General features: G+C 50.0%; 1 protein-coding gene across 2 annotated transcripts in view; it reads left to right on the top strand.

Annotated features, from left to right (window-relative positions):
- The window catches only part of LOC140428443 (sodium/potassium-transporting ATPase subunit beta-1-interacting protein 3-like), a 379,078-nt gene that overhangs the window by 314,397 nt on the left and 37,476 nt on the right, over positions 1 to 27,205 (top strand). For both annotated transcript variants that reach the window (XM_072514900.1, XM_072514899.1), the window contains exon 5: positions 1,441 to 1,501. In XM_072514900.1, the coding sequence (XP_072371001.1) occupies positions 1,441 to 1,501 (61 nt within the window). The remainder of the gene's footprint in view (positions 1 to 1,440; positions 1,502 to 27,205) is intronic.

Below are 27,205 nucleotides of genomic sequence, written 5' to 3'. Positions count from 1 at the left end.
AAATATAGACAGACAGGAAGTCAGAGGCACTCTTCACATTAAGAGCAGCTGGTGAGCAGGCCACAGACAGGCAGCTCAGATGTAACGTATAGTATAAGCGCTGGAGAGAGAACAAACTCACACAATAAAGCATCAACTTTAAATGTAAGACTACGAGCTTTATTCAGACACAAGGAATAATACAATATCAATATCTTCTTTAATCAACAATGTAAGTCCACCACCTTTTTCTTTCTGTCTGTCATTCCTAAACATTGAATAGCCCTCAATTTTTAGTTTTCATCCTTGGTCATCTTGGAGCCATGTCTCCGTAATCCCAACTATATCATGCCCCTTTTCATCTATCTGCACAACTAATTCATCCATTTTATTTTGAATGCTCCGCATGTTCAGGTACAAAACCTTAAGGCTAGTCCTTTTAACGTTCCTTGTCCCATCCCTACTCTTTTTGTACTGTGTCCTTATCTGATTCTGACCCTTGATTTCTCATCCTATCACTTTTCTTATTTTCCATGCTGTCTTGTTCTTGATTCTCCCTGCTCTGAATCCTTACATAGGTTCCCATCCACCTGCCATATTAGCTAAAACCTTCCCCAACCACTCTAGCAAGTATACCCCCAAGGACATCAGTCCTGGTGCTGCCCAGGTTTAACCCATTCCATTTGTGCTGGTCCCACCTCCCCCAGAACTGGGCCAAATGCTCCAGGAGTCTGAAATCCTCCCCCCTCACACCATCTTTTCAGCCACATATTCATTCTATATATCCTCTGTTTCTACTCTGTTTAGCAAGTGGCAGTAGTAATAATGCTTCCTGGTCCTACTTTTCAACCTGCTTCCTAGCTCCCTATATCCTGCTTTTAGGACCTTATCCTTTTTTTTAACCTATGTCTTTTGTACCAATGTGTACCACGACAACTGGCTGTTTCAGAATGTCCTGTAGCTGCTCTGACACATCCTTGACAGTAGCACCAGGGAAGCAACATACCATCTTGGAGCCTCTTTTGCGGCCACAGAAACCTCTATCCATTCCCCTCACAATTGAATCCCCTATGACTATCGCATTTCTACACCTTTTGCTCCTCCCCTCTGTAGCAGAGCCAACCGTGGTGCTACAAATTTGGCTGCTGCTCTGATCCCCTGAAAGTTTGCATTCAATTTCCTGAAAATGCAATGAAATCTGCGTCCAGTAACATCCTAATACACTGAGGTACTGTGAGATTTTCTGTAAAATGTATTACTCATAACTTCATACCAATAATAGAACATTTTGAGGCACTCAAACATATCATTTATGATAACGTGGTTGCTGAGGAGAATACTGTAGTTGAGGATGTTCTATTGTACTGATCTGATATTAAGATTGGAGAGATACAGATTTGAGTATAAATGTTCAATTAAAAGGAGGTTGCAATTATTTTGAAGCTTCTCTTTCTCTTGCAGCTCATTGGATTTGTCTACGCGTGTTATGTTATCAGCGTCTTTACAGAGGAAGAAGACAGCTGTAAGTATTGGTGTGTGAAACTGTTAACTGCTTAATTAGAGTGAGTCAGGTTATGTGTGAAGTGGGCCAGCTGTAGCAGCTTTCAGTGTGAAAGGGAACTAGGTTTTCCTTTTTCAAACCCATGTGAATTATAGGTTTCATCTTCAATGACTTCTGGCAGTAGAGGAGAAGAGCTAGCAGTCACAGAGCTAGAGCAGCTGCAAGAAATCCATCACCGCTTTTCCGTATGCAAAATGTGTGGCTTGAATGTAAGAGAAAAAACACAGGGACAAAAGCTTTTCCTGATCAATTTAACTCGTCAAACCCAGGTCAAGATTGATAAGCATTAAAACATTAAACTGCAGATACTGAAATGAAGTGGAAGAGAGATTGTTCACAATCAAGGGGCACGATTTACCAGCCTCGTCGAGCCGATTTGGGGTCGTGCCAAGGCCGCTGAAGATTCCCGACGCTCAAGACGTCTCACGAGCTTCAACCGGACCTCGCGAGACGTCACGGTCTGGATCTTGCCCTCACTGGGGGTGATCCAGATCTACACATTTAAATGATTCATTTGCTGGATTCTCCGGGCTCCCAGGAGCCAGGAGATCTCTCCAGGGTGCCATTTAACATTGGTTTCCACAAAGATGGACAAGTCGTAATGGCACCTGAATGGGGGTGTGGAGGGGGTGGGGGGCTCCCTGGCCATTAGAGACCTCAACATGGTCAGGGACAGGCCAGGGTAGAATCCTGGCACTCCTGTTTTCACCTGGGCACCTTGGCGCTGTCAGCCTGGCACTGCCACCTCAGCACCCTGGCTGTGCATGGGTGCCAGGTTTCCCGTGCCAAGGGTCGGACTCGGGGGTGCCTTACACATAAGAGGTGGGGGGGAGGCTTGAGGATCCCAGAAGTGGTACTATGGGTGAAATGGGGTGGGGGGGGGGGGTTGTGGTCCGGAGGCTGCGGTGGGATCGCTGAGGGGGGTCGAAAGATCAGGGCTGCCTTTAAAAATGGCGCCCCGATCCGGGTCCTGCACTGGCGAGCTGAGCTCACCAGTGCAGGAAATGACGAAAACGCGGCCTCAACAAGCACCTCGCTAAATTCATTCGAAAGCGGACTCTGAAATTCTTTCGTTAAATCACACACAAGATTTCTGGTTTCCGTGATTTTCATTGTTCACTTCAGCACCTTGTACTAGTTCTGTCCTTTTCTTGTACTTTTATTTGGGAAGGAATATTATCTGAGAAACAATGGCCCTAATTTTCCAGCCGTTCCCGCTGATGGGATCTTCTGGTCGCACTGACGCCGACCTGCTGCTGTGAGTTCCCCACTGGCGAAGGGTGCAAACAACAGCAAAACCCGTTCGCAGCAGCGGGTCGAGGAGATCCTGCCGCTGGCCAATGGTGGTCCGCCTCCGCTTCTGGGGGGGGGGGGGGTGCAAAATCCCACCCAAAGAATGCAACAATGTAATGTGATTGTTGCTTCATACTTTTCAGTCCGTTTCACTGTTTCACAGAGATATCAAGCACATGTTTCCATATTGCTACCAAATAATATTTGATTCACAGAAAGCAGTGCAGTCACAAATGTAACTAACAAGCAAATTGCAGGTTTTGGAGGAATATCTAGCTGAATTCAACACTAGAAATGCAGGAATACGGAGTAACGTATTTTCAGCTTTTTTCCTTAATTTTGGTCGCACGCACACTCTGTAACTTTCCACTCAAACCTTTCCATTTGTTTCAGCCCTCCAACCTTCATTGAAGGGCCTGCTTGCAATCGTTCTTTAGTTGTACCTTTGGCCACATCTTTATTCTTTTGTTCGGCTATTATCTGACCTCAAATCATGAAGGAGCTTGGAATGTTTTGCTAAATTAATGTTGCTGCTGAAATGAACACCGATTTTAAACATTTCCATGGTGGTTAGCACTGCTGCCTCACAGTGCTAGGTACCCGCGTTCAATTCCGGCCTTGGGTGACTGTCTGTGTGGACTTTGCACTTTCTCCCCGTGTCTGCGGGGATTTCGTCCGGGTGCTCTGGTTTCCTCCCACAGTCCAAAAATGTGACGGTTAGGTGGATTGGCCATGCTAAATTGCTCCGTAGTGTCCAATGGTGCCTAGGTTAGGTGGGGTTATTGGGTTACAGGGGTAGGGCAGGGTGGTGAGCCTAGGTCAGGTGCTTTTTTAGAGAGTCGGTTAGATCTGATGGGCTGAATGGCCTCCTTCTGTACTGTAGGAATTCAACAGGCACCTTAAATTAGGGCAGCTTTCCTATTCTTTTTTGTTTTATAAATTATTTTTTTTCCAATTAAGGGGCAATTTAGCGTGGCCAATCCACCTAACCAGCACATCTTTGGGTTGTGGGGATGAAACCCACGCAGACACGGGGAGAATGTGCAAACTCCACACGGACAGTGACTCAGGGCCAGTATTCGAACCCGGGTCCTCAGCGCCATAGTCCCAGTGCTAACCACTGCGCCACGTGCCGCCCAGCGTTTCTATTCTTAACCTTACTTTTAGAATAACTGTGATAAATTCCACTTAAGTGGGATCTTCTATCCTAAATCTTGGCTTTTAAAGCGGCATCATCCTGCGAAAATTTTTACACGGCAGAAAGTCTGTAAAAAAACATGTAAAAGGGCAGCACAGTGGCGCAGTGGTTAGCCCTGCTGCCTCACGCCGCTGAGGACCCGGGTTCGATCCCAGCCCCGGGTTACTGCCTGCATGGAGTTTGCACATTCTCCCCGTGTCTGCGTGGACCTCATCCCCCAAAATCCAAAAGATGTACAGGTAGGTGGATTGGCCACGCTAAGTTGCCCCTTAATTGGGAGAAATAAAAAAAATAAAAAAACATTTGAAAAGCGGCCACACAGTCTACTGCATTATTGTTAATATATTTTTACAATGCTTTTTCAACAATAAAATAGAGGTCACACTTGCACCTCTTTCTGTCAGAATCTGCCCTAACTGCTAAAGTGAATGGGTGTCTGGCGTACAGCGACATTTTCTACTCGCAGCTGTCCATTTATTGTCTGAAAAACGGGTAACCAGCAGTTGGATAATGGAGGGGGAATATCATCACTCCATTTGGTGCCTAAGTTCTGTCCAATGCACTTTTCTGAAAAGCAATTACAAGTTAGCCTATGCTTTGTAGGTTTCAATAAATTGAGTCTGGGTTAAAATAGTCTTGAAAGCAATGATTAAAGTCCTCCATTGGAAAATGATATGCCTCAAGACTATTTACCTACATACTGCCTGAAACATGCATAGAATAACTTATTTTAGTATTTTTCATAAAATATGCCACCTACCTTATTTGCTAAATCTGTTTCTATTGATTTCACTGGAAATAACAATTGGGCGGTGTTGAAATCAGGCAGCCAAGCTGTTGCCGGCCAGTTCCCATCTGGTGGTAAAAGTGAACATTTGCACCAGGTATTTGTGCAAAGTTAGAACAAATGTTATGGTTAGCACTGCTGCCTCAAGGTGCCGAGGTCCCGGGTTCGATCCCAGCCCTGGGTCACTGTCCGTGTGGAGTTTGCACATTCTCTCCATGTCTGCATGGGTCTCACCTCCACAACCCAAAGATGCACAGGTTAGGTGGATTGGCCACGCTAAATTGCCCCTTAATTGGAATGAAAATAATTGGGTACTCTAAATTTATCAAAAAAAAGTACAGGGGCTGGATTCGCCATTGGTGGAATCTTCCGTTTCGCCGGCAGCGCACTCACGCCCGCGGATTTCCCGATGGCATGGGAGGTGCCCACAATGGGAAACCCCATTTACTGGCTGCCAGGACGGAGAATCCCGCTGTCAGCGGGGCCGTGCCTTACCAGAAAATGGGTACGGCGAGACGGAGAATCCACCTCAGGTGTCATTTGAAAATCACAACAGAAGTTCCTGAATGACAGGAGACAGTTTCTTAGTATTACCATTTTTAAAAAAAAGTTTTAATATCACACCTGACATCAGTGAGCAATGGAGAGAGATTTCTAAGGACAGGCAGCTGCTTCCTTGTATTGGCGAGGGACCAAGTTATTGAAGTAAAAAACGCAGCAGCAAATGAATGGCATTTTCTTTGCTTTTGATGCTTTGAAATATGATGGCTGCATAACGGACTGTAATACATTTTACATATCACGGAATATGTAGTCATTAATTTATAGGAATTAATAATTGACTCAACAAACCTCAAGCAATCTTTGAGCATGGATAGAAACCTGAGAAAAAGTTACCAGCTTATTTGCTCTTGGTTATTCTTTAATATGCATTATAGTTATTCATTAGGCAGCATTCTTTTAGTTCAATATTCAATTCAATAGCATTGCCATCACTCATTCCCCCACTGTCAACATCTTTGGGGTTACCAGTGACCAGAAACTGAACTGGACTAGCCATATACACATTGTGGCTACAAAGGCAGGCTGGAAATTATGTGTCAAATAATTCATCTCCTGTCCCCCAAAATCTACCCACTATTTCAGAAAGCGCAAGTCAGGAGTTTGATGGAATACTCTCCACTTGCCTAGATTAGTACAGCCCCAACAATATTTGAGACAAAGCAGCCTGCTTGATCCGCATCCAGTCCACCATGTTAAATATTCATTCCCAGCACCACCAGTGCATGGTGGCTGCAGTGATGCAAGATGCACTGCAGCAACTCACCACGGCTTCTTCAACAGCACCCTCCAAACCCGTGACCTCTACCACCTAGAACAACAAGGCAGAAGATGCATGGGAGCAGCACTACCCAAACATTCCCCTACAAATCACACAGCATCCTGCCTTGGAACTGTATCACTGATCCTTCACTGTCTCATGAACCACGCTGATGATATCTGCTAGGGTATCCCAACTTGGAACACTGGTTCATGGGGGGTGTATAGTTTTGTTCTTGGAATGGTGTGAGGGGTCAAGTGAAACCCCAGTGAGAATAAGCAGCCCAGTGTCATGTAACAATTTAAAGAGATTATTTATTAAATTATAGACAAATAATAATAATCGTTATTAGTGTCACAAGTAGGCTTACATTAACACCGCAATGAAGTTACTGTGAAAATCCCCTAGTCGCCACATTACGGCGCCTGTTTGGGTACACTGAGGGAGAATTCAGAAGGTCCAATTCACCTATCAAGCACGTCTTAAGGGACTTGTTGGAGGAAACCAGAGAAAACCCACGCAGATACGGGGTTAACGCGCAGACTCCGCACAGACAGTGACCCAAGGCGGAATCGAACCCGAGCCCCTGGCGCTGTGAAGCAACGGTGCTAACCACTGTGCTACCATGCCACCCTACATATGAAAATTCATATGAACAGGACTATACTGCACTAAGACAGTTAAGTATATGCAGTACTAAACACACATACAGTTTATGTAGAACCTACCCCTGGTTTCAAAATATATCTATGATCCCTGTATTCCTTAAGACTTCTCCTTTCCCAAAACAATTCACCTATCAAGTAAATAGATCTATAAGTTAAAACCTATAATTACCACTCAATACAGGGTTGATGAAAGGTCTTTCCCTAGTCCAGAAAAGATCTTTAAACTCACTTTGTGAAGGTTTCTGCACTGCCTTGGCTCTAAGACTTGGAGGCTATTAGATGTAAAACTGACCCTCTCAGCTATTAGATGTAAAACTAGTCTCCAGGCTGCTATATGTAAACTAGCTTCCCTTACTTCTGAGGGTGCTGGCAATTATACCATTGTTCCCCTTTGATACTGCGTTCTGTGTATTTGGTTGTCTGCCCCTCTCAAAAGACTCTAGAAATTAACAAGTATGCACCTCATTGATCTCCCAATCGTCTAGGTAAACTGTTTCCACTAATACATAGGGCGGGATTCTCCCCTACCCAGCGGGGCGGGGGGTCCCGGCGTGATGGAGTGGCGGGAACCACTCCGGCGTCGGGCCGCCCCAAAGGTGCGGAAGTCTCCACACCTTTAGTGGCCAAACCCTCACCTTGAGGGGCTAGGCCCGCGCCGGAGCGTTTTCCGCTCCACTGGCTGGCGGGAAAGGCCTTTGGCGCCATGCCAGCCGGGGCCGAAAGGTCTTCGCCGGGCGACGCGGGTCCGCGCATGCGCGGGAGCATCAGCGGCTGCTGACTTCATCCCCACACATGCGCAGGGGAGGGGGTCTCTGCCACCTCCGCCATAGTGAAGACCATGGCGAAGGCGGAAGAAAAAGAGTGCCCCCACAGCACAGGCCCGCCCGCGGATCGGTGGGCCCCGATCGCGAGCCAAGCCACATGACCGTGGGGGCACCCCCCGGGGCCAGATCGCCCCGAGCACCCCCCCCAGGACCCCGGAGCCCACCCGCGCCGCCTTGTCCCGCCGTTCAAAAGGTGGTTTGATCCATGCTGGCGGGACAGGTATTCCAGCATCGGGACTTCGGCCCATCGCGGGCCGGAGAATCGACGGGGGTGGGCCCGCTGACCAGTGCGGCGCGATTCCCGCCCCCGCCGACTGGCGCGGCGGGATTCCCGCCCCCGCCAAATCTCTGGTGGCGGAGACTTCGGGACACGGCAGGGGCAGGATTCACGCCAGCCCCCAGCGATTCTCCGACCCAGCGGGGGGTCGGAGAATCCCGCCCATGATTCACACCTGACTCTATCTAGATGCCTTCTAATCTCATTACTGGGAAAGATGCATATCATCTGACCTTTTGAATACTGGCTACTGCTGTCGCTAGCAGACTTCTCTCTGTTGCTCGACAGATTGCATCCTATTATGTCTTGTTAGGTTCGTGTTGCTGCTGTTATTAGACAAATCCGTGACAACTGTTACAACACCAAAATTCTGGAACTCCCTTCTTAACAGCACTGTGGGCGTATCTGCACCACATGGACTGCAACAGTTTAAAAAGGAAACTCTCAAGGGCAGATAGGGATGGGCAAAAAATGCTGACCTTGCCAGTGACACCCACATCCATGAAAGAACAAGATTATCTTCATTGACAGATATTCAGTTTTGTAATTCTTTTTTGGTATTTATAGCACCAATACCTTAATTTTGAGGCATATAGCATTCTTTTCTACCCAGGGCCTGGCAAAATAATTCTCTCTTCAGCTTGGCACTTTCTATCCATATCTCTAGAAATTACTTTCCAATGCAGTTCATTAGGCATTAGGTTAACGTGCCAATGGCGGCATAGTGCCACAGTGGTTAGCACTGCTGCCTCACGGTGCCCAGGACCCTGGTTCTATCCCGGCACCGGGTCACTGTCCATGTGGAGTTTGCACATTCCCCCCGTGTCTGCGTGGGTCTCAGCCCCACAACCCAAAGATGTACAGGATAGGTGGATTGGCCACGCTAAATTGCCCCCTAATTGGATAAAAAAAAGAATTGGGCACTTTAAATATTTTTTAAAGTGCCAGTTCAGTCGGCAGTTAGGAAGACAAATGCAATGTTAGCATTCTTGTCGAGAGGGCTAGAATACAAGAGCAGGGATGTACTTTTGAGGCTGTATAAGGCTCTGGTCAGACCCCATTTGGAGTATTGTGAGCAGTTTTGGGCCCTGTATCTGAGGAAGGATGTGCTGGCCTTGGAAAGAGTCCAGCGGAGGTTCACAAGAATGATCCCTCGAATGAAGAGCTTGTCATACGAGAAGTGCTTGAGGACTCTGGGACTGTACTCATTGGGAGTTTAGAAGAATGAGGCGGGATCTTATTGAAACTTACAGGATACTGCGAGGCCTGGATAGAGTTGATGTGGAGAGAATGTTTCCACGAGTAGGAAAAACTAGAACCTGAAGGCACAACCTTAGACTGACGGAACGATTCTTTAAAACTGAGATGAGGTGGAATTTTCTCAGCCAGAGGGTGGTGAATCTGTGGAACTCTTTGCCGCAGAAGGCTGTGGAGGCCAAATCACTGAGTGTCTTTAAGACAGAGATAGATAGGTTCTTGATTAATAAGGGGATCAGGGGTTATGGGGAGAAAGCAGGAGAATGGGGATGAGAAAAATATCAGGCATGATTGAATGGTGGAGCAGACTCAAATGTTAGTACAGAAGTCCACTTCCCTGCTTTGATTTTGTTGCTAACTTTTGCCTTAGTTTAATTGCTCTGTTTTATCACCTTTGCTCTTGAGTCGCCAGGTATCTTTCTGATACTGCCACGTGGTTCAAGTCCGAGTAATGATCAATAATCCAATACACAGCTTAGTAAGATTTAAATCAAAGCACATTTATTATACACAGCAATCACTACTCATGTACAAATTCTATGTCTAAGCTACTTCTACGACTAACAGGCCAATACTTAACTTGGAACTGGCCCACCAGGTCAGGGAAACAAATGGCCTTTCGTTCGGGTTCTGAGCCTGCGGGATTTGAAGTTGGTACAGATTGGTAGCTGGGAGCGCCTATCTCGTTGCGAGCGTTGAAGTAAGACTTACGGGATGTTTCGCGATGGCTGGACCGGTCACTGTCAAGGGTTGGTCTGCGTTGCTGAGTGACCCGGTCCGAAGACGAAGAAGGGTGCAGAAGGGCCGATTTGAACTTGGACTCTATTCTTCTAGTCCCCAGGGGCTTCCCGCCTTTCGGGGCGGACCCTGTACCTGGTCCCAAGTGATTGGACTTTGTCCCAATCACTTGGTTCGATTTTCTCCAATGCTGGAGCGGTTCCCTGATCGATGGGCGGTCTTGAGGTGGGCGTTCACCTCCCTTTGTGTAGGCTTCTGCTGGCGCCAAAGAGTCTGGTTTTGCTTTGTGTGTCTAAATGTTGCTCATTGTTCCCGGGGATTTCTCATTAATATGCAGATGGCTGGTGTTTTGTTATGTTGATGGTTGCCGGTATCGATCTTGTCTGGCCTTTCCAGAGGTAAATACACACTCAACGCGCAGCTGCTTGTTTGTGTCCTGTTTGCTGACTTTCCCATCAGCCTTTGCCGTTCGCCATTTTAAATCGGGAGTTAGCCATTTTAACTGGCTACAATTTTATCTATAACCTTCAATCGATTAACTCTTGAAGAGGAGAAATCAGTTTTACTTAAATACCATGGGCGTAATCCAATGAGAGAAGCACTAAGTGCGGTAGCGACGCAGCTTGCAGGGTGCTTCCCGATGGCCAACCCGGTGAGACCGCGACCTGTATCTAACATCAATTAGGGTCGATAATGAACTGCCAAGGACTTCACAGTGACAATGGCTGTCCCGCCAGTTGACAAATCTGGACCGTGCCCGGCAGTTCCCCACTAAAGAGGGGGAGCAGCACATAAACCACTCCCTCCGAACACACCCCAGGCAGCATGCAGCCATGCAACCGCACAGACACACTCCTCGTTTTGGAGATGCTGACCTGGCCAGACTGTTGGATGTGGTGGAGTCAAGAGGGGAAAGCCTGTTCCCCTCAGGGGGTCGATGGGTCAGCCACAGGTCAGCCAATGCTGCCTGGGGGGTAGTGGCACCAGCCATCAGCCCGGGCACCTCGGTCCAGTGTCGTAAGATGTTCACGACAACATTTAAAAGGCAATTAGACAGATGCATTGATAGGAAAGGTTTAGACGGTTAGGGGCTATATGCAGGCAAATAGGGGTAGCTTAGAAGGGCTTTTTGGTTGTCATGGGCCAGTTTGGGCCGAAGGGCCTGTCTCCATGCCATAGATTTCATGAACAGTCTCCACCTGATCGCACAGGTAAGCTGGCATCTGCTGCCTGGCATCGGTTTTGTGTGCCACCCCCGGACCTCCCTCCACCCCAACGAACCGGCGGCTGGCACTATACTCCACACCCCACCCCATCTCCTGCACAATACTGTACCTGTGCCCTGGCACACCCTGACACCCACCAGCACAACATATCCATGTCCAGCATCGGTGCCCATGCCTGGCTCCCGCCATAGACCCCCTAGCGATGCATGAAGCATGCAGCTCACAATGCTCTCTCTCTCTCCCTGCAGGAGAGGTTGGCACATATCAGGGGGAAAGGGCCCAAAAGGGTGGCAGGGTGCCGGACATCGGAGCATCCCGACAGCGGAGAATTTAGCCCCAAGTCTCTGGACAAGGTTATTCCCGAGCTGATGCAGACGCGAGGGTGCGGCCATGATATTCAGAAGGGGATGACAGCGACACTCCAGCGGGCTCAGAGCCGATTTGAGGAGTGCCAAAGGCTATTGCCGCAGGAGATGGTGGCAGCAATGCATGGCACCGAGGCAAACATGGCTAGGGTGGCGAGCACAGTAGAAAGCCCGGAGCATGACGTCCAAGGCATTGCTCAGTCAGTGACGGCAATGGCTGAGCGCCTCAACAGCATGTCCCAGTCACTGGGGGACGTATCCCAGATGCAGGTGGACATTGCCAAGGCACTACAGAGCATGTCTCAGTCGCTGAGGAGCGTCGCTGAAAACGTTGACACCATGGTGCAGGCAATGAGGAGCCGCCAGGGTTGGCAGAGCCAGATGACTCGGGCCTCTACACCTCACTCCAGCTGCCCCTCCATTCCAAGGTGCCCCCAGGGCCTTACAGACACCGTCCATAAGGGACGGTCTCCAGCTCCCCCAAGACCCTGACAACAGCGCATCTAGGGATCAGTGCGCAGAACAGGGTGATATAGTGAAGCAAGTGCCACCGGTAAGGCGGCCAGGGCCCTCCAGCCCCAGGCCCTCCAGAGGATGCCCACCAGAGGCATCAAAGGCCACAGGCTGCCTCCAATTCCAAAGTGCATCCTGGGGTCTCACCTAGATGTAGCGGTAGAGCACGGAGGACTAAGAAGATAAAAGATCACTGAGTGGGCACTGGGGGGGGGGAGGGGGGCACCATCAGTAGCTAGCGACAGGTAATGTTTTGATTGTTCACCATCAAAACATGCTACGCCTGAGACCTGTGAAGCCTTATCCCCCAAGAGCCAACCCATCTTCCTGGAGTGGTCATGTTATGCCGCATTGTAGGTTGGCCTGCACCCCCACTCCCTGGTGCCCTCCGCTCTCCCACAGCCGCTGCCCCACAGGCATGGTGGTCTTAGTGCTGGGACCCTGAGGCATACCACATGCAGATGATAGGTGTTAGCGTGCTATTAGCAGAAAGACAGGAGTCAGACTATGGCATTGATTGAGGAGCACCAGAGCTAACCTCACAGCAGGTTATCATCACCCTCCTACCTTGTATAATGGCCTGCTGACAGTGCCGCCACTGGCTCATCACCCTGGAGTGATGTAACACAGACCCTGGGAGGGCGGAACAGGGTAGTCGGGGAGGGAGGGAGAGGGGAATTGGTAGGAAAAGGGGTCGGCATGGGGAGGGCATGGGATGACGGACGAAGGCCGATCCTATAAAATGCGGGTAAGGATGAGGGCTTCCCTGGTCCTCTGGGCATGCCGGATCCTCGCCATCACCTGTCCTTCATTCTCCGGCTGCTCCCGCGTGTCTTCCCCGGGCTTGTCCGCCAGCCCCTCCTGATCCAGCTGCTCCTTGCCCCCCTCCTCAGACGAGGCTGCATGTCCCTCCTCCTCCACCTCCACCATATCACTCCGCTGCTGTGCCAGGCTGTGGAAGGCACGCAGACCACCACAAAGCAGTGCACCACCAGAGCGGTCGAGGCATCGGAACCGTATTTTGAGCAGTTGGTGGCAACATGGGCGTCATTATATCAGGTCCCCGCATTGGCCACTGGCCTCAGCACTTGCGCCATTAGCCAGGATCCCAGAGGATGCCCCTTATCCCCCAAGTGCCAACCCATCTTCCTGGAGTGGTCCTCGAAGATGCCGTGGTTCTCTGAGTGTCCAAGGATGCAGCTGGTGTGCACACTCCTTGGGAAGCACACTCCTGGAACGTGAAGGCGTCATTCCAAACTGCAGTTTTTTGTTCTGCTGGGGTTCCTCTGTCCTGAAATCCTTCCGAGAAAAAACAGTTGCTCTGTCAGAGTGCTGACCCCTGGAGCTCTGGCAGTTTCAACTGGCACTGCGGTTGCCGGTGCCAGGGGCAGTACCAAATTGGCACTGCCGAGAGTCAGGGCTGGAAGGGGAGACAGGGACGGGGGGGCCTGAAGAGGGGATTTGAAGTGGTGGGGCTTTGGCGAGCTGATAGTGTGGCATCATTCTCGTGGCGGGGGTACCTTTCAACGATTGGGGAGGGTCCTTGCCAATAATTGGGGGGGGGGCTTTTGAATGATTTGGGGGGGGGGGATGGGGGCTTTCCAGTGATTGGCAGGGGAAACCTTAACAATGATGGAGGGATGCGCCTTGCTAGCGATTGGCCGATCTCTGAAGATCCGGCCTTACCGGCTCATTGGGTCACACGGCACGAATCACCCCGTCTCCAAAACTATTTCTATGATGTGGGTGGATTGCAATCTGGATCGCGCTGATCCACTTGGCGGGAATCACACCTAATTTCCCGCTGGAGACCACATTTCCTGGGAGAATTTCGCCCGAAGAAATTTCCTCTTTTATTTTCTCTTCTTTCCTATCGTTTTTTTCATCTTCCACACCTCCCCTCTTTTCATCCTTCCCTCTCCTCTTTCTCTTTCTTCCCCTCAAGCCTCGCCATCTTCCTCTCTCCCCACTTTTCATCCTCTCTTTGCTTCACCTTTTTTCCCACCGCCCCCTCCCTCTCCCTTTTGTTCCTCTGTAGCAGTACCACCCCCCTTTGAGGAGAAGGTTGCAGATTAAAACTGCTCAGATGAAAAGATTAATGAACAGAGGAAAAGACGGATTTGAATGATTATATCATAGTTAAGTAAATTGTGGAATTCATCGCCTTTGCATGAGGCACACAGCATGTACTTCACCAGCCTGAGGCCCTGAATCACATCAGTAAGATACTTATTTCCTCAGAAACTGTCGATGTGTCTTCAGAAAAATGAAGTTCATGTGACAGAAATTCTTTTGCGGAAACTTGTAAATGTAGGTTGGTTTCTCAGATCATATCTACAGTACTCCCAGTGATTTATTTCCTGTATTCTGCGATGCCAAAACCTCTTAACAGTACACTTTACATTTAAATTGCAATTCATGGGAAGGATTTCTTCTCTATATTCTATTTCTCCCCTCGTTCTGCTTTTTGGTTCAACTAGCAAAATTCAAATGATTCAGTACAAGCACGTTGGACTTAGCTTGTGTAATTCTGTCACACTGAATGAAAGAGAACACGAATCTCATGTTAAGGAACATTATTTTCATGACTCTGTCAATATGGATTTTTTTTCTGGATCTTTTATTTATGTGTCACACCCAGTTTATTCCCAAATGGTTTTGTTTTATTTTAGCGTGTCATTCAGTTATTGTTCAATGTTTCAATGCCTCGATGCATATTTCATTTTTCACTCATGCCCTGATGTACCACTTGAAATGATTCACCCCGGCAGGACATCAATAGTTAATGCTGCCAGCAGCTGATATGGCTACTGACCCAGTTTACTTAGATTTCAGGCCTAATTTTGTTCATCATGTTGGCTTTAGTGTAGGGCAGCACGGTGGCGCAGTGGTAGCACTGCTGCCTTACGGCGCCGAGGTCCCAGGTTCGATCCCGGCTCTGGGTCACTGTCCGTGTGAAGTTTGCACATTCTCCACGTATCTGCGTGGGTTTCGCGCCCACAACTCCACACGATGTGCAGTCTAGCTGGATTGGCCACGCTAATTGGAAAAAATTAATCGGGCACTCTAAATTTATATTAAAAAAAAGAAGAAAAAAAAATGTTGGCTTTAGTGATGTTGAAATTATGCTCCATTATATTTAAGCATGTGGCAAATTTTGAATTTTTCATTTCTGCTGATGAATCCTTCTGAACTCACAAACACCAGAATTTGAATTCAGCTCATTTTTAATTGTCAAAATTGGTAATTTTAAAATTACATGAGAGCTATATCAATAGTGACTATAGTAGAATATTGTTGTTTGTATTATCAGTATTCCCAGCAACAGCAGGAAAATACAATCAAAATGATTTCACATTATTCACTTGTAAGGGTCCTTCCTGTTTATTCCCTTATTTTCCCCTTTCTTTTATTTTGCTGCTACCATTTTTGATTTTTCCGTGGGTGATTAATGGACATGTGTCTTTAAGTCAAGCAGGAGAGAGAATGGGGAATTCAGAAGTTACAGGAGAGAACATTCTGCTAGTCTGAACAGGAGACCTCAGTCCTTTCATTGCCAGAGAGCGATGTGGGTGATATGCCATCAATCAAGACGGAGAACGCAGAGTGAATTAACTATGGCTTTAATTGACTTACAACAGAACTGGCAGTGTGCCCCAGAATGAGGCAATGTGAAAGGTCGGCAGCCTATATACCCAGGTCCTAGGGGGAGGAGCCACGGGCAGAGCCAAAACCGTCTAACATGTAATATAGTGGCAATTCTGTACAACATGTAATACTGTGGCAGCACAATACAACACAGTGGTTTCACCACAGTGGGGTGGGACTCGGTTTGATTGATTGGCTGGGGGCCAATGAATTGGCCCAAAATGCCGTACTCTGCTCAGTAGCAGATCGTGATTGGATCATGTCCCAGTGGAATGATCTTCAGAATCCCAAGGAGCTCAGTTTGACTCCTCGAAGCACAGACTCTCTCTCTCTCTCCTCTGTGTTTTCTCCAGAAAGGCTATGAGTGCTGTATCTCTGGAACTGCAGAGAACCTTAATGAATGAATCTCCAGGAAAACCATTACAGGTTGCAAACAAAGACCAGGGGCGGGATTCTCCGAGCCTCCGTGCCAAAATCGCAATCAGCGCGGGTGCGGAGAATGGGAGTCAAACCTGAGATTGGGTCCGACGCTGCTCCGCCAATCGCACACGCGCGGTCGACGTGGCGTCGGTCGGCGCGGCGATTCACCGAGTGCAGCTAGCTGAGTTCCCGATGGCGCGGTTCTCTCATGGTTCCACCCGTCGGTAACTCGGTGTGGCGACTGCGGACTCAGTACGCGGCCACCCTGGTGGGGGTGGGGGAATCTTTCACGGTGGGGCCTCGAGGACGACCAGGCTACTGATCGGGGGCCACCGATCCACGGGCGCGCGCGATCTGGGGGGGGTTGACCTATGTTTTCGGTGCCGGTCTGCGCGGGAAGGCCGGTGCAGGCTGCCGCCGTCCGCATGCGTGGACCCTGGCCGGAAGTGCAGGGTCCCATATCGACAGCCAGAGCTGCGAGGTCTACGCCGAGGCCTTGCTAGCCCCCTGCAAATCAGCGAATCACCCTGGACTTTCTCCAGGTAAATCCAGAGTGATTCGCGTGCGTTTTGCCGCAGGCGTGGGGACATATTATTGGTGAATCCCGCCCCGGGACCCTCTCTCACTCTCCAGAAAGGCTGTGAGTGATGTATTTCTGAATCTACAGAGGCCGGAATGAAGATAGAGTAAAGCCTCAGACTGAGAGTAGAGATCGAAGAGGAGCAAAGTGCTGGAAACAACCATCTGAAAAAAAGAGTCTTTACCTCTGATTTTCATCCTTCTCCTGCCCTCTGTGTTTATCTGTCTTGTGTGAGGGTGAGGGCAAGTTAAAGTAGGGAATTAGGAGTTAGATAATAGTTAACCAGTAGTATTTGCTGCATATTTCATTGTACTTCTTGTTATAAATATAAAGAAGTCTTACAACACCAGGTTAAAGTCCAATAGGTTTGTTTCGAATCACGAGCTTTCAGAGCGCAGCTCCTGACTGAGGTGAAGCCTCCGAAAGCTAGTGATTCGAAACAAAGCTGTTGGACTTTAACCTGGTGTTGTAAGACTTCTTACTGTGCCCACCCCAGTCCAACGCCAGCATCTCCACATTATAAATATAAAGTAATTGTGTTTACATTTACAAACCTGATGATTGTGATTATTGTGCAGCCAAGGGCCGAAGATTTCAGGTATTTTTCGAAGAATTCACTTGTGTTGTGACTTCGGGTCAAGTGGGGCTGGAATTGACTGCACTCTCACCCAAGGTGTTGTAACACACTGATTCAATTATTACAGGCACGATTCACCTGAACAATGACTGTCATTTTGGGCGGGATTCACGTGGTTATTTGCACCAGTTGTAATAGCACGATCGAGATCTGCATTCGCCCACATTTAGTGCAAAGAAAACAAGTCCCCACGTGAAGCTCGCCATGCCTGAGTCCCCAGGCATCTGATTTGTTCGATTCACACCTCAGCTGCTCACAGCTAAGACACGGGAGCTGCATTTAACCCATCCCTCAGCGCTCACTCCCAGTCAAGCCAGGAGGAACCTCGCTTTGGGGATACCTACTTGGTAAGTCTTTTGGGGGACATGGAGGAGAGGCGGGGCACCCTGTACACTCGCGAGGGTTGGCGAACCAACAGCACGGTGAGCAATACCACCTCAGAGGCAGTGGCAGCTGCAGTTAGTGCAGGCAGAATGACCAGGAGGACGGCCGTCGAGTGTAGGAAGAAGGTGAACAACCTCCTGTGAGCTGCGAGGATAAGTTATCACCTCTCTCCTCTTGGCATCAGTTCCACCGGCCATTCTTCAATTTCCAAACTCTCCCCCTGCCCACCCCCATATCCACTGGCTGACACCTGGCAACCTGCCAATATCCGGCCTCCAAGCTTGTTCCTCAGAAACCCCTGGCACTCACTATCACAACCCCGTAATGTCTAGGCACGGGGACCACATCTGCTATAGACCTCCCCTGACCCATCAAGTGTGTGGCTCACTATGTCCTCTCTTTGTCCCCGCAGGAGAAGATAGCCCATAATAGGAAGAAAATAGAGAAGATGGGGGGTGGGATCCCAAAGATCCAAGGCCTCAGCCCCTATATGGAAAGGGCCCTGGAGAGAGTAACAGCGAGGTTGTCCTGCACCAGGGAAGTGAAGATGCCCTATCCCTTCATACAGATGACCTGTCTCAAATGAATTGTTGATGTCCCAGACAATTATATCCCTTTCACTCAATCCATGCCCATCATCTTGCAGGATCTCCATCTAATGAAGCCGGGTCATCTGAAGTCACTTCCCCCTGACACCCAAGACACCACCTCAGAGGAGAGCTCTGAAGAGAACACCAACATTTGTCACAGCTATCACCTGCAACTTCCACCATTGCAGAGACACACACCTCAGTGGGCGACTTTAGCAGCCAGACTTCTGGGTCATGGTCAGATGAGCACCACACATCTGCTGATGCACATCAGTGAGGCAGGAACATCCATGAAAGATAACAGTCACAGGTCGATTGGAGGAGTCCGAAAAGCTTCAGGTGCAGGTAATGGTGCCAGCATTACATGGTACCCAGGCTAACACTGCGAGGATGGTGACTGCAGTGGAAAATCTGGAGCACAACGTCTGAACCATGAATGGTGGTATCCGAGGATGGCTCATTCGTTGACAACCATGGCTGAGGGCCTCAACATCATGCCCCAGTCAATGAGGGATGTGTCCCACACACCGGCGGACATTGTTTAGATACTCCAGAGTCACTGCGGACCATCGCTGAGCGCTTCAACAGCATGTGCAGACAATTGGGGGTCTCCAGGACTAGCAGCGCCAGATGACTCACGGGCTTCTGGAGCGCACTCCAGCTGCCCCTCCATCCTGTGAGTCACCCAGGGCCCTACAGGCACCCTCAGGGAGGAGGAAGAACTGGAGCCCATCCTGGGGCCATCTACCAAGGAGACTCGGGCATCTCCAGTCTTTCTGAATCCCCCCCCCCCCCCCCCCCCCCCCCCGGGCCATTGGTGCTTCTCAAGGGCAGCAGGCAGAACAGGGTGGCACAGTGATACCTGTGACACCGGTAAGTCACTCCAGCTCCAGGCCCTCCAGAGGACAACTTACCAAGGGCATCGAAGGCCACATGATGCAGAAGGCAGCACACTACCTCCACCTCTGATATGCATCCTTGGGACACACCTCGATGCTGCAGTAGACTATGGAAGATCAAGGCGTTTTAGGAGCACTGAGCTGACACAAGGTCAATATTCGTAGCTAGGGGGAATGGATAATTGTCACATTAAAATGTTCAACAGTAAAACATTTCACACCTGAAACATGTGAAGCCTCTGTCACTTTAATATTCACAACAGGTCCGGTCACACCCTGACCCCCTGTTCCCCCTGCTCCCTTGCATCCCCCTGATCCCCCATGGTGGTCCAAATCAAAAGCCCCAAATACAGACTCCGTCTTGAGGATGGATGTGAGCGTACTGTCAGCAGAAAGACAGGAGTCAGACTTAATCAGATCCTAATGAGCACCAGAGCTTTCTTTACAGCGAGTGTACATCACCCTCCTGCCTTGAATAGTGACCCACTAACAGTGTAAACACAGGCCCACCCCACTGATGTGATGTAACATAGACCCTTGGAGAGGGGGAACAGGGTGATCGGGGACGGGCAAACAGGTGGTCGGGGAGGGGGACAGGTGATCGGGGAAGGGGCGATGTGATGGCCGGGGTGGGTGGGGTGTGTGGAGCTGACGGACACAGCCTCAGCTCATGTGAATCTGGAGAGGATAAGGGCCTTCTTGATTCTCCTGGCATGTCAGACCCTTACCGCTGCCTATCTTTCATCCACTGGTCCTCCTCGGACTCATCTTCCAGCCTCTCCTGTTCCTCCTTCTCCCCCCCAGATGAGGCTGCATGTTCCTCCTCCTCCTGCATGTTGCCCCACTGCTGTACCAGGTTGTGGAGGGCACAGCAGACAATCAAGATGTGGTATTGCAAAGCACCAACAGAGCAGTCCAGGCAGCAGACCGCAATTATAGCAGCCCGATGCACCGTTTAATTACAACATCGGTGGCAGCGTGGGCCTCATTGTATCGGGTCGCCGCTTCGGTCTCAGGCCTGCACACTGGTGTCATCAGCCATGACCTCATCGGGTATCCCTTGTCTCCCACGAACCAACCCGTCATCCTGGGCTGGTCCTCAAAAACACCGGGGATCTCTGAGTTCCCCAGCATGTAGCTGTCATGCATGCTCACAGGACAACGTGCACACACGTGCATCATCCTCAGGTGGTGGTCGCACAGGATCAGTACATTGAGGGAATGGATCCCCTTCCTGCTAATATAGGGTTCTCCCTGATGCCCCAGTACTCGCAGGATGAAATGCATGACGTCGATGGCCCCCTAGACCTGCTGATGGTGGGAAATCTTGCAGCCCGGGCTTCTTGGTGGGCCTAGTCCAGAAAGAAGGTGATTCAGTCGGATGCCTGAACCTACAGCGCATCTCACCTCCCGGATGCACCTGTGGGCTGACGATTCGTGATGCCGGACAGGTCCCTGCTCGAGTCCTGGAATGACCTGGTGATGGAAATATTAAGTGCTGCAGTGAGTTTCACGGCCACTGGAAGTGGGTGTCCTCCAACTCCATGGGGTGCTATGTCCGTGAGGACGTGGCATAGGTGCCGTACTGTCTCCTGTTGAGACGCAGTCTTCTGCAGCACATGTTGTCCGTCACTCATTATAGGACCATCGACTCCTGAACACCCTAGCATAGTCTTGGTCTCCCCTTCTGGCCCCCTCCGGAGCCTGATGGAAGACAGATCTTGAGGCTGTTCGGCGGGCAGCCCCCTGCAGATGTGGTGCAGGCTCCAGCCTTCCTTGGCCTCGATGCCTACGGCGACGTCTGCCCACCTCGGCTGCAACAATCAGAACAAGGACAACCTGCGCGGGATCAATGCCAACATTCATCTTGCCAGTTGTGCTGGCAACCTTTGCTCTGTACACTCACTCCCTCCCAGATCCGAAGTCCCTAGACGTAAGACCTCTGCCAGCAACATTAGGGAGGTCATGTTCAGCTGTCATCCGCTCATCCAGAAAGTTACTCTTTAGCCACAAGAGGGTCCTCTGTGGTGAACCCCTGCTCTTTACTGTTTGATTGATGGCAGTTGCCTCTATGGTGCTGCTGCACCTAGAGTACAGGCACATGTTCAGGCATCAAAAGTTACAGGACATCCAGTCCACTAATCATCCTCTCAGACAGGGCACCTGTTCTTTCGAGGAGGCACTTGATAATTCATTGACTGTGAAGTGCTACCACAACTAACTCGTCTAATCCATCCTTTGAAATAGCCTTCAGCTGTCAAGCTAGAGATTGGTCACAGTCAAAAGGGTGTGAAATGAAATGTGAACACCCTTTATACAAAGGTAGAAGAAAAGGCAGACTGCAACATTGGAACGACAGAGCCTACTCAAACCTGGGACCCTTGCGCTGTGAAGCCACAGTGCTAACCAATGTGCTACCGTGCTGCCCTATTGAGATCCCAGCTATGGTGTAATATTGGAGATGTTGTTACCTATGGAATTCTTGGAAGCTATTCTTCATGTGGAACATATTAATTTTTTATGCGACTGTGATTGATAATTATCAACAAAGTCTTTATTTTTTAAAAAGTACATTCTCGGAAATAAACTGATCCTACGTGGATTTAAATATATAAAAGATTTTTCTCTAAACTGTTCTAGCTAGTTTTTTACCATGTTATATCTGATTGCATTTGTCACCAATGTGTAAACTTTCTGAAATAGATTGGCAACCCCAAGATAGTCAAAATAAGCTCTTTAGCCTAGAATTTGGGGGAATTAAATTACAGCAGCTTATAAATTACTGGTGCATATGTTAACAGGCAAATACTTAATAGCTTTTTAGGTCTACTCCTTTAACAGATGCTAATTAATCTGCTGTTGAAATCTTCATCCATGTTTTGATGTCCAGACTCAACTAATCCAGTGCTGTCTTGGACAACCTTCCATCCTCCACTCTCGGTACAATTTACATGTCAAACTCTGCTGTCTGTGTCTCACCCTGCTTTAAGTCCTGTTCACAAATACCCATTGTCCTTATTGACCTACATTACTCCGCATTTCCTCCATGTTAAAATCTTATTTCCTCTGTTGAAATCCCTTCATGGCCTTGCCTCCACTCTATCCCGATAACCCTCTTCCCTCAAACTCTCCGTTCCTCTGATTTTTGTATTGCCCCTCTCCTTTCACCCCACCATTTGTGGCTGTGCCTTCAACTGGTTGAGTCCTAGTCCCAGAAAGCTCTCACGAAAATTCTTTGGGCGGGATTCTCCATCCCCAATCCTGATTTTGTAATTGGTGATTGGGCGGAGAATCCCTTTTGACGCTAAAATTGGGGGCGGCACCTGTTTGATGCAGGTTTTGTATGCTCCAAAACAGCATCATCGCGTCGCGTGTCTCACACCATTGGGACAGCCTCAGCATGTCACCTGAAGGCCCTCCCCCGATACTCCATCCCTGATGGGACGAGTTCCCGACCGCCCGGTTGGCATGTGGTCTCAGCAGTCAGGAACCCGACGTGGCGGCTGCGGATTGTGTCCAGCGCCGTCACGGTTTGTCGTGAGCCGTGCTGCTGGCTGGGGGGGGCCTCGGCGAGGGCTGTGGGACTGGTGGTGGGTGGCCAGGGGGAGCACGATCTGGCAGGTCAGTTCCGTGCACAGCCAGCGCCATGTTTTAGGACGCAACCACTGCAGGTCGTCACCGTGCGCATGCGCGGCCACGGACCCAGCAATTCTCCGTCCGTTTATATCGTGGAAGCTGGGTGTTTTATGCGGCACAGCTGCTTGCCCCTCGCCGGTCGCAGGATCGGTGAGTCAGCACCGCCGATTTTTTTCACGTCAAATGCCACAGATACTCCGCACTTAGCCTCAGAAACGGAGAATCCAGACCCTTGGGCGAGATTCTCCGACCCACCCGCCGGGTCGGAGAATCGCCGGGGGCTGGCGTGAATCCCGCCCCCGCCGGTTGCCGAATTCTCCGGCACCGGATATTTGGCGGGGGCGGGAATCGCGCCGCGCCGGTTGGCGGCCCCCTCCCGGCGATTCTCCGGCCCGAATGGGCCGAAGTCCCGCTGCTGGAATGCCTGTCCCGCCGGCGTGGATTAAACCACCTCTCGTACCGGCGGGACAAGGCGGCGCGGGCGGGCTCCGGGGTCCTGGGGGGGGCGCGGGGCGATCTGGCCCGGGGGGGTGCCCCCACGGTGGCCTGGCCCGTGATCGGGGCCCACCGATCCGAGGGCGGGCCTGTGCCGTGGGGGCACTCTTTTCCTTCCGCCTTCGCCCCGGTCTCCACCATGGCGGAGGCAGAAGCGACCCCCTCCACTACGCATGCGCGGGGATGCCGTGAGCGGTCGCTAACGCTCCCGCGCATGCGCCGCCCGGCAAAGTCCGTTTCGCGCCAGCTGGCGGGGCGGAAATCAGTCCGGCGCGGGCCTAGCCCCTCAAGGTTAGGGCTCGGCCCCTCAAGATGCGGAGGATTCCGCACCTTTGGGGTGGCGCGCTGCCGGACTGATTTGCGCCGTTTTTGGCGCCGGTCGGCGGACATCGCGCCGATTACGGAGAATTGAGCCCCTAGTCTCTCCACTTCCCTCTCTTTCTAACAAACCATTTTTAAAACACACATTCATATCGCCTTCATTGGGCCAGTGCCCATTTATATTTGGTGACTCCTCTGTGAATATTCTTGGATTGTAATACCTCATACTTATCTGTGTTAAAACATTGTTGGCCAATTATATGCTCATCTGGCAAGTTTATTTTTATTTTTAAAAAATATTTTATTGAAAATTTTTGGTCAACCAACACAGTACATTGTGCATCCTTTACACAATATTATAACAACACAAATAACAATGACCTATTTTATAAACAGAAAATGAATAAATAATAAATAACAAAAATGAAAACTAACCCTAATTGGCAACTGCCTTATCACAAGTAACACTCTCCAAAAATATAATTTAACAGTCCAATATATAATTATCTGTAGCAACGACCTATACATATTATACAGTATATATTAACAACCCTGAGAGTCCTTCTGGTTCCTCCTCCCCCCGATCCTGGGCTGCTGCTGCTGCCTTCTTTTTTCCATTCCATCTATCTTTCTGCGAGGTATTCGACGAACAGTTGCCACCGCCTGGTGAACCCTTGAGCCGACCCCCTTAGGACGAACTTAATCCGCTCTAGCTTTATAAACCCTGCCATGTCATTTATCCAGGTCTCCATCCCCGGGGGCTTGGCTTCTTTCCACATTAGCAATATCCTACGCCGGGCTACTAGGGACGCAAAGGCCAAAACATCGGCCTCTCTCGCCTCCTGCACTCCCGGCTCTTGTGCAACCCCAAATATAGCCAACCCCCAGCTTGGTTCGACCCGGACCCCTACTACTTTTGAAAGCACCTTTGTCACCCCCATCCAAAACCCCTGTAGTGCCGGGCATGACCAAAACATATGGGTATGATTCGCTGGGCTTCTCGAGCACCTCGCACACCTATCCTCCACCCCAAAAAATTTACTGAGCCGTGCTCCAGTCATATGCGCCCTGTGTAATACCTTAAACTGAATCAGGCTTAGCCTGGCACACGAGGACGACGAGTTTACCCTGCTTAGGGCATCTGCCCACAGCCCCTCCTCGATCTCCTCCCCCAGCTCTTCTTCCCATTTCCCTTTTCGTTCATCTACCATAGTCTCCCCTACGTCCCTCATTTCCCTATATATATCTGACACCTTACCATCCCCCACCCATGTCTTTGAGATCACTCTGTCCTGCACCTCTTGTGTCGGGAGCTGCGGGAATTCCCTCACCTGTTGCCTCGCAAAAGCCCTCAGTTGCATATATCTGAATGCATTCCCTTGGGGCAACCCATATTTCTTGGTCAGCACTCCCAGACTCGCGAACTTCCCATCCACAAACAGATCTTTCAGTTGCGTTATTCCTGCTCTTTGCCACATTCCATATCCCCAACCATTCCCCCCGGGGCAAACCTATGGTTGTTTCTTATCGGGGACCCCCCCAAGGCTCCAGTCTTTCCCCTATGCCGTCTCCACTGTCCCCAAATCTTCAGTGTAGCCACCACCACCGGGTTTGTGGTGTAGTTCCTCGGTGAGAACGGCAATGGGGCTGTCACCATAGCCTGTAGGCTAGTCCCCCTACAGGACGCCCTCTCTAATCTCTTCCACGCCGCTCCCTCCTCCTCTCCCATCCACTTACTCACCATTGAAATATTAGCGGCCCAATAATACTCACTTAGGCTCGGTAGTGCCAGCGCCCCCCTATCCCTGCTACGCTGTAAGAATCCCTTCCTCACTCTCGGGGTCTTCCCGGCTCACACAAAACCCATGATGCTCTTTTCGATCCTTTTTAAAAAAGCCTTCGTGATCACCACCGGGAGGCACTGAAACACAAAGAGGAATCTCGGGAGGACCACCATCTTAACCGCCTGCACCCTCCCTGCCAGTGACAGGGATACCATATACCATCTCTTGAAATCCTCCTCCATTTGTTCCACCAACCGCGTTAAATTTAACCTATGCAATGTGCCCCAATTCTTGGCTATCTGGATCCCCAGGTAACGAAAGTCCCTTGTTACCTTCCTCAACGGTAGGTCCTCTATTTCTCTACTCTGCTCCCCTGGATGCACCACAAACAACTCACTTTTCCCCATGTTCAATTTATACACTGAAAAATCCCCAAACTCCCCAAGTATCCGCATTATTTCTGGCATCCCCTCCGCCGGGTCTGCCACATATAGTAACAAATCGTCCGCATACAAAGATACCCAGTGTTCTTCTCCTCCTCTAAGTACTCCCCTCCACTTCTTGGAACCCCTCAATGCTATCGCCAGGGGCTCAATCGCCAGTGCAAACAATAATGGGGACAGAGGGCATCCCTGCCTTGTCCCTCTATGGAGCCGAAAATATGCAGATCCCCGTCCATTCGTGACCACGCTCGCCATCGGGGCCCTATACAACAGCTGCACCCATCTAACATACCCCTCTCCAAAACCAAATCTCCTCAACACCTCCCACAAATAATCCCACTCCACTCTATCAAATGCTTTCTCGGCATCCATCGCCACTACTATCTCCGTTTCCCCCTCTGGTGGGGGCATCATCATTACCCCTAACAGCCTCCGTATATTCGTGTTCAGCTGTCTCCCCTTCACAAACCCAGTTTGGTCCTCGTGGACCACCCCCGGGACACATTCCTCTATTCTCATTGCCATTACCTTGGCCAGGATCTTGGCATCTACATTTAGGAGGGAAATAGGTCTATAGGACCCGCATTGTAGCGGGTCCTTCTCCTTCTTTAAGAGAAGCGATATCGTTGCTTCAGACATAGTCGGGGGCAGTTGTCCCCTTTCCTTTGCCTCATTAAAGGTCCTCGTCAATACCGGGGCGAGCAAGTCCACATATTTTCTATAGAATTCGACTGGGAATCCATCCGGTCCCGGGGCCTTTCCCGCCTGAATGCTCCTAATTCCTTTCACCACTTCTTCTACCTCGATCTGTGCTCCCAGTCCCACCCTTTCCTGCTCTTCCACCTTGGGAAATTCCAGCCGATCCAAAAAGCCCATCATTCTCTCCCTCCCATCCGGGGGTTGAGCTTCATATAATTTTTTATAAAATGTCTTGAACACTCCATTCACTCTCTCCGCTCCCCGCTCCATCTCTCCTTCCTCATCCCTCACTCCCCCTATTTCCCTCGCTGCTCCCCTTTTCCTCAATTGGTGTGCCAGCAACCTGCTCGCCTTCTCCCCATATTCGTACTGTACACCCTGTGCCTTCCTCCATTGTGCCTCTGCAGTGCCCGTAGTCAGCAAGTCAAATTCTACATGTAGCCTTTGCCTTTCCCTGTACAGTCCCTCCTCCGGTGCTTCCGCATATTGTCTGTCCACCCTCACCCGTTCCTTACTCTCCTGCTTCCCTTTATGTACCCTTATTGATATCAGCTCCCCTCTAACCACCGCCTTCAACGCCTCCCAGACCACTCCCACCTGGACCTCCCCATTATCATTGAGTTCCAAGTACTTTTCAATGCACCCCCTCACCCTTAGACACA

Source organism: Scyliorhinus torazame, chromosome 8 (genome assembly GCF_047496885.1).
Source record: "Scyliorhinus torazame isolate Kashiwa2021f chromosome 8, sScyTor2.1, whole genome shotgun sequence".
Lineage (NCBI taxonomy): Eukaryota > Metazoa > Chordata > Chondrichthyes > Carcharhiniformes > Scyliorhinidae > Scyliorhinus > Scyliorhinus torazame.
This window is presented reverse-complemented; position numbering and strand designations above follow the sequence as displayed.